Source organism: Arvicanthis niloticus, chromosome 11 (assembly GCF_011762505.2).
Source record: "Arvicanthis niloticus isolate mArvNil1 chromosome 11, mArvNil1.pat.X, whole genome shotgun sequence".
Lineage (NCBI taxonomy): Eukaryota > Metazoa > Chordata > Mammalia > Rodentia > Muridae > Arvicanthis > Arvicanthis niloticus.
Genome location: NC_047668.1, coordinates 248,303 through 261,292, shown reverse-complemented (window position 1 = coordinate 261,292; position 12,990 = coordinate 248,303). Strand labels below are relative to the sequence as shown.

Genomic DNA, 12,990 nt, shown 5'->3' with positions numbered 1-12,990 from the left:
AAGGTCTCTCACTGACTTGGAGTTTGCCCATTAGTCTATTCTAGCTAGCCAGAGAGATCCACTTTGTCCCCAGTGCTGGAATTACATGCACTGCCACCCAGCTTTTTCCCCCCTCTTTTAACTTGGGTTCAGGATCGAACCAGGTACTTGTAAGGTAAGCACTTCACTGACTGAGCCATCTCTGCAGCCCTACCCACTCATATTGGTAAGTCCAGGATGAGAACTGCATTCCAATGTAAAAGTGTCCTTCGCACTGTCCACCAGCTCTGTTAGGATTGATGGTTTCCTCTTGTTCTTCCCTAGGCTTCTTTTCCTTCCCATTGGGTTCTGGAACTCAGCTAATGGTACGGGGATCTGCTCCAAGGAAGCAATCAAGATTTACCAAAACAAAGATCTACGGGGGACCACATATGCTCTTCACTGAGTGCTGGGATCAAGAAGAGAAGATCCAGGTGAGATCCAGGTGTCTATCTCTTTTATTTGTTCATTGTTTGACACTTACTAAACAAATATCATGTGCTAGGGACTGCATTAGAATTTAGTAGTTGAAAAGCATGAAGCTGGCAGGGAAACTGTGTATAAGAAAATAATCAAGGGAAAATGTGTCAATTATTATTAATAAGTTTTGTACTCCTGGGGGTAGCATTTTTTTATTCTAACATGAGAAGAGTATTAAAGATTTCTTAATATTTGAAAACTTAAAAATTAAGTATTAGAAGATGTAGAATAATTTGTACACATAAATTATTCCATCTTTAAAAAGTATTTGTGTATACCATGTGTGAAAATGCTCACAGAGGTTAGAAAAGGGCATTTATATCCCAGAAACCAGAGTTACGGGTCATTGTCAGCAGCCTAAAATGGGTTCTAGGAACCGAACTGGGGTCCTCTGCAAGGGCGGCAAGTGCTCTTAAGCACCGGGCTTCTCTCCAGCTTGATACATCCCAAGCTTAATGTGCTGTTTTGGGGACTCGAAGGAAAAGTGTGAAACTTCTTATGCAATGCTGCTCACTAATTCATCTTTCTCCGTGTCCTGGGGGAAGCCCTGGGTGTCTTCTTGTCTGGCAGGCACAGCTTTGAAACTGAGCAGCCATTGGGCCACAGTCTAAGGAGGAGAAATGTGTTTTCAGAGCACAGCAAACACAAGATGCCATAGGGAGCTGCAGGATCATCATAAGGATGGACTCTGCTGCAGTGCGTACCAGCCATGAAATGCTCTGCTCTCCTTGGAAGACTTAAACACATATGAGGAGCATGGAGAAGGAGGCTGTTTTCTCAAATGACCAAGCAGGCAACTGAAGTCACAATTATGTTCAGCGGGTGTGTAATTTATAACAAAAGGTGGCATCTCAAGCTTTCTTAAGCGTGGTGGTAATTGCTGTCGAGGGGTAAGACAATCTGTTTCAAATCTGTTTTGAAAACCTCCCTTAAAAAGAATGAACCAGCTCCTGGCATCCTGAGGATGGTTGTGTGCTTCCTTGCCCAATCTTCTATTCTAATTCAGAATAAATCATGGAATTATTTGTAAGCAACTATCATCAGGACACCTGGTAGTTTTTACACTTTAATTAGATACACACACTCCCAAAGGACTGAAGAGCACATTTCTCTAGATCCACAGAGAGGCCTGTAGATCCAACTCAGTCTCATGAAAAATTTTAGGAAATTTCTTGAGATGCCATATGTCAAAATTAACGGAACAGAATATTTTTCTCTTCTGGGCTCTGAAATTTATCCTTATCTTTCTCTCTTTCTATGTGATAAAATTTATCTAAATTTGGTCAAGTATGATTTACCTATCTTGAGGATTTTGTCCTAGGAATGAATGTTCTAATTAAGTTAGTTTTTGAAAAGGCTAAGATGTTCTGAGCCAGGCAAAACAAAATGGAGGCATTGAAAAAACACATTCACAGGACCCCTGTTTTCCCACATGTGATAGCTTCCCAAGTGTTTAATTTAATGCTGAATATTTAGTATTATAGACATAACGTTTAGATCCAGCAAGACCTGGAAGAGGGACATGGGACTGGCATCTGACCTACATTCAATATATAGTAACAGTGCAGCCATACTGAAGACAAAGATCACAGAAGCACTAATTGTAGGCACTTAAGAGTTCTGTGGTTTTATTTACAAAAGAACAGAAGCCTAGAAAAGCAGGAACATGTCTAAGTCACATGCTCAGATGGACTGGATATGGAGTGGGAAGATCAGTTCCTGATGGATAAATGGAGAATGACAAAACTGGGTTTTGTTTTGTCTTTGATTTTGTATTTTTAATGTCTTAGAAGTATACAAAAAGCGAAGTTCATGTCATGGATCACAGAGTGTCTTCTAATGACGTAAGTAGTCATCTAGGATGGAGGGGATGATTTAGCACCAACCATAGACCCTGCACTGCATTGAGGATGAACCTTTCATTCTCTAAATAGGGTTGTTTACTGGATGGCAGTGGTTAGGAACTGCAAGGCCACTATCCCCTGGGGTGCTGGCCACAGGAGTAGGTGACTGTGGTGTCCCTTGAAACTGTTCATATGAGGGGTCTCTTCCTTACAACTTCCATGGGATGGGGGAATCTCAGTACACTAGGGCTTTAAAAAGAAGTCCTTAGGCTCACCTAAATTATATTTTTAAAGGGATTCTAGTCATGTGTTCCTGAGGGCATTTGGTGTTCAGATGGATGGAGGTAGATTCTGCCTAGACTGCTCAGTATTTCAGGGTGTTTTCCTTTGCTATCTGGGAGAAGAAGCTACTACTTTGAAAAAGGACAGCATAAGGCTGAATGTCTGCTCAGGTGGATTCTGGGAGGAAGGCTACTGTGAACATTCCACCAAGGATTCTTGAGAACGCTCTTTTCCTTGGTGCCCAGGGCCCAGAATTGGTGAAAGTTCTGGATGGACTATTCATTTTTGTGCAAAACATGGCTGTCTCACATTTCTTGTTTCTTTTTCTCTACTTGCCTTCCTACGATTAGATCTGGAGGGCTGGAAAGTATCTATTAATCAATAGTTCTGTGATGGTTTCACTCTACTTTGGCTTCAAGCCCCTTCTCATCTGTAGGAGATTCTGAGGATCTCATAGCTCTCTGACATTCTTTCTCTTTGTCAGGCAGTGACTATCACCTCCTACCTAGAACATCCATAGTAACACCTGGGGAGAAGGGACTTTGTAGGCCAGGGGTTCTCAACCGTAGGTTGTGACTCCTTTGGGGGCTTGAACAAACCTTTCACAGGGTTGGCATATTAGATTTCCTGACTCTCAGATATTTCCATTATGATTCATAACAGTAGCAAAATTAGTTATGAAGTAGCAACAAAACAATTTTGTGGTTGTGCTCACCACAACATGAAGAACTGTATTAAAGGGCCACAATATTAGGGAAGCTGAGAACCACTGTTCTAGTCTAAGTACTTGTCTGGGATGGGGGCTGGAGGATGTACAGAGATTCCTGACTGCAGGGTTTAGATATGCTGGAAATGAAGCCACGTCTACATCTTCTTAATGCAAAGACACTATATTCTTTTTGACAAGAATCAACTGTGACTCTGAAAACATCAGCATCCTATTTCTGGCTAGTGGAGCAGACAAGGTAACATTACAAGCACTTCATGTGGAAAGGATGTGTTTACAACCTGGCAGACTCAGGGTAGATTTTTTTTCTCTTTCTGGAGGCAAAGGCAAATGACACTCTTCTAATATCAATGCCATAGTATGCTGTGCTAGTGTCTGAAAGAACTGGGCCTGAAGTGTTACTTCACCTCTCAGAGCTCAGTTGCCCCAGATGGGGTAGGATAACCGCTTCCTCATATGGTTCAGTAGGTGGATTAGTGGTCCATCTAAAAATAGCCACATCTGAATCCTCAGAAACCTCTGAATGGGTTACCCTTCAGAGGAAAAGGGACTTTACAGCTATTCTGTTAAGATTCTTGATATGTGGAGACTATCTTGGGCTGCCCACGTGGGCTGACAGTTATCACAAGGGATCTTACATAAGGAAGGCAGAGTTAGAAGGAGGCTAGAAGATGCTATGCTGCTAGATCATAAGATAGAGGAAAACGCCTTGAGCCAAGAAAGGCAGGTGGGTGCTGGAAGCTTAAAATTACAAGAAAATAGATGCTTTTCTAGATAGACTGTCCTAAAGGAACCCAGCCCTGCTGACACCCCACTGTTAGCCCAGTAGGATTCTGATCTCAAGAAATGTAAGGGGATCATGTGTGCTGTTTTACACCATTAATTTTATGGTCACTTGTTACAACAGTAGAAGACTAATAATAAATTAGGTGCATGAGGACTATTGCCTCAGCAAACTAGGGTACGTTTGTGCGCATGCGTGCGCGAGCACATGCGCATGCGTGGGATCTAGACCTCAGTGACAGGCACAGAGATGTAGTGTGACTGTAATGCGGGTGCCATGGGGGTGGATAACTTTTTTTAATGTATGAATTTATAGTGAAATGCAACAAATGTGTGTGTGTGTGTGTGTGTGTGTGTGTGTGCATGTGTGTACTTGTGGGCTTAGCTGGCTAACCAGCAAGCCTGAAGAATCCTCGTTTCTGCCTTCCTGTGTCATGCTTACAGGCATGTGCCTCTTTGCCCAGTTCTTTATGTGGGTGCTGGGAACCTCATCCAGGTCTTTTTGCTTGTTCAAAGCGTGCTTTATCGACTAAACCACCTCCCAGCCCCATAATGAATGGTTTTTATATGATTTCTCTATTATATTTCACTATCCACAAAATATTGTCTGGCTGTTAGGTAACTGTCATTTTTCATGGAGTTTTTTTTTTTGTTTGTTTGTTTTGTTTTTTTTGTTTTTTTTTTTTTGGTTTTTTGTTTGTTTGTTTGATGGGCAATGAAGGAAGTTCTCAGCAGCTTGGCATAAAATGATGTAAAGCCTAAGGTGAAAATTTCTGGTTGGTTTGCTTGTATTTACTTCATGGTGTGATTCTACAAAGCCTATGGAATATGCTTGACATCCACTGGGGGCTTCGTGGGAACATGCTGACTTTTAAATGCTTTACATGGAAATCTCTCCAAAATGCACTATATCATTTAAAAAATTTCATAGACGGCACTCTGGATCTAGTGGGGGAGTCCCCTTTTCTTCTCTTCTGTTTAGCTTTCTCCTTGCTCAATGTCCTCAACAGCCTCAACTTCTCTAACAATTTCCCATCTCATATCTATATCTATATCTATATCTATATCTATATCTATATCTATATCTATATCTATATCTATATATATCCCTATATATATATGGGGGGGGGAGGAAGAATTTCATGTAGCACAGGCTCACGTAACTCACCCTAAGGCCAAGGAAGATCTTTATCCCTTATCTCTTGATTCTTCTGCCTTCCCCAACTAGAATTACAGGTCTGGTCTACCATGTCTGGCTCCTAGTCTTCTCTCTAATGTGGCTGCTGGGGTTGTAGCAATGAGCAGACTGGGTACCTAGGAACCAATGACCCTGGACTTTGTATCTTTCTCCCATGCTAACCACAGGCCATTCTTCTTATTTCATGGTTTCAAGATGGCATTTTAGACTGAAGGGCAGACAGCTTAAAGAGGAGTGGTGCCACATGTAGATCTCAGCGACCTCTCAGGGAGTGTGCAAAACAGCAGTGAAGTCCCCAAATTAAAGGAGAGAGCTGGACTTTGTGCCATCTCTGTGAATATGGGACTAAGTTGGTTTCTGGCATGACCCAGAGGCTCAGCTGGTCAAGTTTGGAATGATCAAGTTTACTGTTGCTGTTAAGGTAGATTTCAGAGGGTTTTGCCTGCTGAATTCTGTCTGCTTAGATTTCTGTCCCACTACATCTTTCCTGGGAAGTCCTCTCCCACCTCCTTAGATCTTGTATCCTCCCCAACATTCCCGTGCAATGTGTTGCAACTTATTTCATGTGGCTATTAGGTATGGAACAATCATGGTAGTAATTCTATGAACACATATGGCCAAATTCTTTTAGAAACATTTTTATTTTTAGAAGTGACTACCTATTATAATTAAACCTTAAGGTAGAAGAATCGTGGTGATACACTACTCTGGAATGATCCACATGCTCTTGGCATACAGTCTATCTGGAAAGCAATTTGGAAACACAGGTAAAGGACCTTAAAAATGCCCAGAAGTAGCTCTATGCCCAGGAACCTGTCCAGATGAACCTTCCACAGAAACTAGAGATAAAGAGTAGGTTTTATGTAGAGGTTTTAATCCTATACTTTGCTCAAGGGGCAGCACTATCTCCTCGGGAAGACTGTCAGGTGTGAGCTCTCTGGCCTTGGGAGACTCAGTAGAGTAGAGTCCCAGGAAACCCTTCCTTACAGTGAGCCCATGGACCCAGGGGTATCACCTGTGCTGCACCTCAGTCTCTTTAGATTATGACAGACAAGCAGAAAGTACTATTGGCTCAGGCAGGCAGAGGGAAATCACAGGAAAATAAACAGGAAGTTCCTCATCAGCTCTCAGCCTTGCCTGTGTATTTTTGGTGGTGTCCTGAAACACTGTGTCACACAGAATGAGCCTCAGAACATAGTGTGTTAAGAAGGCCTTGTTACATAATGGTTTTAGGACTCTTTGCAGATGGCTTCAAAGGCAGTGCATAGTCAGGAGAGTTATTTGATGAGTTAGCTAAAAAACAACAACAAACAAAAACAACCAAGTATATGAGCCTTATTTTAACATGTCATTAAAATACTTCATAAGCTTTATCTTTTATTTATTTTCTTATTCAATTACTTGCATATTGTGTGGGGGAGCCACTGACATGCCTGTGTGGACAGAGGACAACTTTCCCTAGTTGGTTCTTTCCTATATATGGGTTCTGAGGATTGAACTCAGATACTCAGACTAGAGGGCAAGCCCCTTTCCCTGCTGAGCTACCCTGTCAGAGCCACTTCATTAAAATTCATATTTGGTTATGTTTATATTTCTTAAGTCAGTAGAGTTGGGTTGAGATCTGAGACTGGCCTCATTCATGTGTCCATCCTGGACACATCCCCAGAAACCTGCATTCAGTGGACTAACCTAACTTGAACCTATGTAACACTGCATTTTTCATTGACTTAAATTATTGTGTATTGTTTTTTGGACCAATTTTCTTATGTATTTGTTGTCTTTCCTTTGCAACTATGTGTATGTTTCTTTAAGACCCATCTCCTTTACTAGCCTCTAAGCTCCACCCAGCAAGGGAACAGGGGCTCCACACTTTCTCCCCACTGTGGATCACGGTGGCCACTTATCAAATACTCTCTGATAGACAGACAGACAGACAGACAGACACACTCAACTATGGTGGGGCATGATTAGAATTCACAACAATGCACACATTTGACACCCCCCTCCTGTAATGTCATCTCTGGGTTTTGTGACAGAGTATTAGTGACAAGTGATTTAAACACATACTTCATGTATGTCATTAGCTTGGACTTGCTGTCATGTATGAAATGTGCCCTTCTAAGATACAGACCTGTTGTTCTGAAGTTTAGAAAGATGTAGATCCTTGCTAAGGAGAATGTGAAAGACTGTCACAAAACAAGAACAAACCACCCAACCGCCCCAAACCAGCAAAACAAACAACAAGAAACTCTAAAGTGAACTTCCCAGAAACTGTAGAAATAACAGGAGAAAGAGTAAGTGCAACAGGCTTCTCAGATCTTTACCTACCATTTTCTCACTGACTTTTAGAAAACTGAAAAGGCTCTAAGGAGACGGGCTTTCTCCATTGTAACAGATTGATCAAGTCTCCTTTGAAATGACAATTTGTCCCCCTCACTTCCTAAATCTTGTGTCACTACTTAAATGAGGGAGAACAAATAGAACAAACCAAAGTGTGGAGAAAGAATGTGTGTGAACTTTATTTCATCATGAACGAATCACTTGTGGGCAGTAACAGACAACACTGATATATCTACATTGATGGCCAGGGTGATTCATAGTCACATACATACCTTATATATATGCACATAATATATATGATATAAAATTCATGGAGGAATGGATTTCTACAATACAATTTCTTTGTTCGTAGAGAATGTGGTCCATTAGTTTCACTTAGAAAATGACCCCCAAGTCTGTAACTGTGGTACCGGGGATCGCAGGTCCACATCCTGTAACTAATAATAGACACGGGTATCTTGTGAACATTGAAAAGAGACTAAGAATTGTCACCTTCCTGTGGGGTGAAAGGACAGACAGAAGTGCTCAGGTTGTTAGTAACTGATTTGAGCATAATACTCTGTGGTCTATAATCTACTTTGAATAAAAACAGTTCCCATACAGTTCTGTTGACAGATATCAGTAACACCGCCCCAGCTTTTCCTTGCCCTGCTGCTATGGCACTCCCATCTCATCAAACCACCCTTAGTGTATTGGAACAATGTGGCCAGCACCATCTGGGCCTTCTGCAGTGCTTTTAGAAAGAACTCTTGGAGGCCCTTAGCATTTAGTATGATATTTCAGGAAATGAGGCGACAGCTCTCAGGCTGGTTGGTCATCCCAGAAGGAAGGTGCTAAAATGTTAAGTCTGGGGAAAGAGCTAGAGGTCGTGCCACTATGGTCTCTGTGGGTACAGGTCATGTGAGTATCATCCTTAACAAACCTCTTTTTTGAATCATTGCTTCACTTAGACTTAAGACCACTCCCCCAAAGCTTTGCTTTCACAGCCATGGGTCTTCTGCCCTTGCTGTGGGATTCAGAGTTGTGCTTGTTTTGAACCATGTGAAGCATGTTAGGGGGTGACTGACACATGCTGAGGTTTGCGGAAAGGTAGGAGAAGCTGCCAACAGTTCTTTTAGCTAACATCTTGAATTTGAACAAAGACAACATCAGAGATTAGTTGTGGCGAATGCCAGTGGAGTAGGAGATGATTTAATCCACAAGTAAAACAACACCCAAAAGTCTCAAAATGCTTTGGCGCCAGCCACACATACCCTTCATAGGTTTTGTCTCATGGGCTCCCGCTGCTTGTAAAATAAAAAAACATTAATGCCTCAGAGGTTATTCCAGGCCATCATATGCAAACCTTCTTCTAGACAGATTGTCTCCAATGACCAGAATATTTATAGTACAGCCAAGAACCATATATCCTCTAGAGAGACAACGTTGTACAGTGGCCCTAGAGAGCCTAGCCACAACTAGAGAGACTGGCAAAGACCCACGTGGTGAGGTAAAGCAGAGTTGCTGGTCTCTTCCTGTTTGGTGCCCACAGGAAATCTCAGTCCTGGTGCTGATGGCCTAGGTTTTAGATAGGAAAGGAAGTAGTCCGAGCTGGTTAAGCCAGAAGTGGTCAACAGGCTCTAGCACCCCACACCCACCGGAAACGTGTTCAAGTCATACAGATCTACGGCCGGGAAGAATCTAAATTCCAGCTCCGTCGGGAGCAAGCAAGAGCTACAAAGACACGGAGAATCATTTGGGCAAAAGCGGCCACTGGTGTGGCTCGGTGAAGGGGAGCCTGCTCTAGAGCCTAAGAACCTCCATCTTAGACACCGGGGGGCACATTCAGGCCGGCACAGTCAGCTTCTTCCACTGCAGCTTAGAGTGTTAGCAAAGGAAGCCATTGGAACTGCTGATGTGGGGGTCTCTGCTTTGCTCACATCCACATCTCACGGGCCTTCTAAAGGCAGGAGAGGGACACAGCGGCTCTGGGGCCGGAGACAGTGCAAGTCATGGAAAAACTTGAGGGATGTGGTACTGACGGGGTTACCTCCAGGCTGCCAGCCACGTTAGATGCCACGTAGTTCCCGCTCTGAGGGATACTGTTGAAGGGCCTTACCCTCGGACGTCTGGAGGACCAGTGTCTTGCTGTAGGGGCTGACTCCTGTTTTGTTGAAGGCTTTAACCCGAGCATTGTATGTGCTGTTGAAGTGAAGGCCATCCACTGTGCACATCGTTTCTTTTCCAACATACACTTCCTATCAACAGAAAACGGGACACCATTAAAGGTGAGTCATTGGAACAGGGAGGGAAGTGATGCTCAGTGGTTAAGTGGCAGACACCATGCAGGAAGAGCTACAGTGGGCAAGTGAGCTCCCTGGAGAGACGGCCCACAGCCTTGCTCTACTGGGATACTGTTTGCTGAAATGTCCAGGCTTTTGACATGAATAGCATTTGTGGGCCATGCCTACCTGATTAAAATTTTCCTGTCTTTGATTAGTAAGGTACTGAGTAGTGCTCTGACCTTGTAAGGCAGCTGCAATTGCCACACCCTGAAGATATGAAGGGGCAATCTCAGCACAGGCTTCAATAAAATAAAAAAATATTTCCAGCTGGGCAGTGGTGGCGCATGCCTTTAATCCCATCACTTGGAGGCAGAGGTAGGCGGATTTCTGAGCTCGAGGCCAGCCTGGTCTACAGAGTGAGTTCCAGGACAGCCAGGACTACACAGAGAATCCCTGTCTTGAAAAACAACAACAAACAACAACGACAACAACAACAAAATCCAGATTTTTTTAATGTCCTTAGAAGAGACTGACAAGTGGTGTAGCATTCTCAAAGGCCAGCTGTTTTAAAACAATGTCTTTTGACTCAGAGCTAGGGACCATTCTTTCTATTGCCTCTGTCAGCTGAGCAGTAAGTTCCTCAAAAGGGTCCTGTGATTTCTTTATATATTAGCAAGCCCTTTGGTATTTGCATCTCCCATAGGCAAGCACCTCTATGCTTCCGGAACTGCAGCTGATACTTTCCTTAGAACTTTCTTAGTCAACATGAGCTGAGCTGCTGCTGGAGCCCCTGCACCCATAAACATTCGGTATGTTAACTCTTTCCCTTCTTTTTTCCCCAGGCATCTTAGACAACTCTTTATGAGCCAAGGTTTCATATATAGCCAGCCACAGTAAAAAAAAAAAAATTACCTTCACCTAGGCAGGCTTTAGCCACTTGAAACCAATCACAAGGAGTCATAAGTAGTTGGATAACTGGTGGGGATTCCTAAGAGGGATCCTTAATTCCTTCATTGTTCTTATAATCACTGGGGAAGCAAGTTAGGAGCACAGCTTCGGTATCCGCCCAATCCAGACTTGAATCTATGAATTACTGGGCTACTTAATTTATTGCTTAGAGCCTCAGTTACCTAATCAGTAAAATGGGGACATTAATACCTACTTTTCAAGATGGGCATGAGGGTAATCTAAGTTTATATACATAGTTACTATACTTTAAAAGGACTCAGTAGGTTAACTGTGATCAGCAGCTAGGATTTAAAAAGCCATAATTGGGAGTTTGTTGCTAAGGTTATCCTTATACTTGGTGTATATAGAGAATGTAACACCTTTACCCATCAGTGTGGGTTGTAAAACATGAGGGTGATCTGTAAGCTGTGTTTCTACCTGACACAAGGATTATACTCAAAGCCATTGGCATGGTTTACACTGCAGTACGGAGGGAAGTGGGAGGAAGGCAGAATGATATTTCAAAGGCTTAAAATAAAGCCTCGCATAATGCACTTTCCACACAGGTTGGGGCCTTGCTTCCCTCCTCAGCCCTGCCCTTTGCAAAGGTATGCCTATGTAATGAGTAAGAACATCTACATTCAAGACACAGCTCTAAAATGGCAGCTCTCTGTGGTCCTGGATTAGCCATGAACTAACTCGTTATTGCTGCAGCAGTTAGGAAAACCTGCATGTGACACTATTCCATTCAGAGATTCTGAACATTTGTGCATGTGAATTACCTATGAATCATATTACCATATGGTTTTTGTTCCCACAAGTCCCTGAGGTAGGGTCTGAGATTTTGTATCTTTTTAACAAGTCCTGGGGTGAAGCTGGTGCTGATTAACTAGATGGGCCCCTGAAGGGGTCATGTCCTAATATAAGGGTGAACCTTCTTATGGTGTCTGTGGAGTAAGTGGAAGGGACCACGTGAGAGCCGTGGTTTGACTAGAAGAGACCAGGAACAAACTTCTTTTGACCATGAGCCATAAGGAGAGAGGAGCCAGCTGGTGCTCTGATTTTGAGTGTAATGTCTGTGAAAGGGCAGCTGGAAAAGAAACTTAGCAGTGAGAAAATGAGAGGCTTAGTTTAAATGTTAAGTTTAGGCTGGTTTCAAAGTGTCAAAGTGGAAAATTCTCCACAGGTAGAAATCTGGGCCCGACTACCAGAAAAGATATGGGAATGAAGACGGATAGGGAAGTGCTCGGTATGTCTGGTGCTAAGGCCACAGGAGGAGAGCCCTTGGAATGGCAAGAGCCTGAGATATCCAGACATGAAGAGCAGCTGTTTCAGTGAATGAGGAAAACAAAGAGGAAAAATAATAATAATAAAAACAAAGGCCAAGAAAAGGAAACAACTGAAGAGGCAAAAGTGGAGGTAAGACGCTGACCAATAAACAGATTGCCTCACGCACATGCATGCACACAGGTATGCACACACGCATGCACTAAGGCATGCAGGCAGGCATGCAACCCTGTCTTATTTTGGACAGGAAGAAACTTGATTTTCCATGCCAGTCAACATGTAAAGGGGGGAATTCGACCAAGGGAAAGAATCTTGAGGGGAACTATAGAAGACACTTCCTGTTGAAAACAGAGACGAAAACCAGTCAGGAGGTGGTGGCCTTCATAGTCTTTGCTCTTCGAAGCTAGTGGGCCCTTGCCTAGTGACTGGTAGAAAATCTCATCTTCTGGGGCTTGTGGTTTGTTTTTCACAGGTCCCCCCTCTTCAGCAGTGCTGACATGGGCTTCGGTACCCAGAAAGCTGCTCCTTTGGGTAGTCCCAGCACTGGAGTTTCCAGGAATGAGAGCTCAGAAAGACTGGGTGGGGTAGGTAGAAGGCAATGCATGAGTGTAAGAGAGAAAGAAAGCTGTCTGTCTCTGTCTCTGTCTGTCTCTATCTCTGTCTGTCTCTGTCTGTCTCTGTCTCTCTGTCTGTCTCTGTCTCTCTGTCTCTGTCTCTGTCTCTGTCTCTCTCTGTCTCTCTGTCTCTCTCTCTCTCTCTCTCTCTCTCTGTGATGACTATTTTGGTTGTCAACTTGGCTACATCTGGAATTAACCAAAA

The 12,990-nt window shown here is 43.2% G+C and overlaps 1 protein-coding gene across 23 annotated transcripts in view; it reads right to left on the bottom strand.

Moving 5' to 3' along the window:
• The window catches only part of Trim9 (tripartite motif containing 9), a 120,478-nt gene that overhangs the window by 27,178 nt on the left and 80,310 nt on the right, over nucleotides 1-12,990 (bottom strand). For 11 of the 23 annotated variants that reach the window (XM_034514558.2, XM_076941787.1, XM_076941785.1 and 8 more), the window contains exon 7: nucleotides 9,771-9,909. In XM_034514558.2, coding sequence (XP_034370449.1) covers nucleotides 9,771-9,909 — 139 coding nt within the window. Of the gene's footprint in view, nucleotides 1-7,827; nucleotides 9,230-9,765; nucleotides 9,910-12,990 lie in introns of those variants that run through there. The other 12 variants (XM_034514560.2, XM_076941794.1, XM_034514556.2 and 9 more) reach the window with 4 other exon arrangements.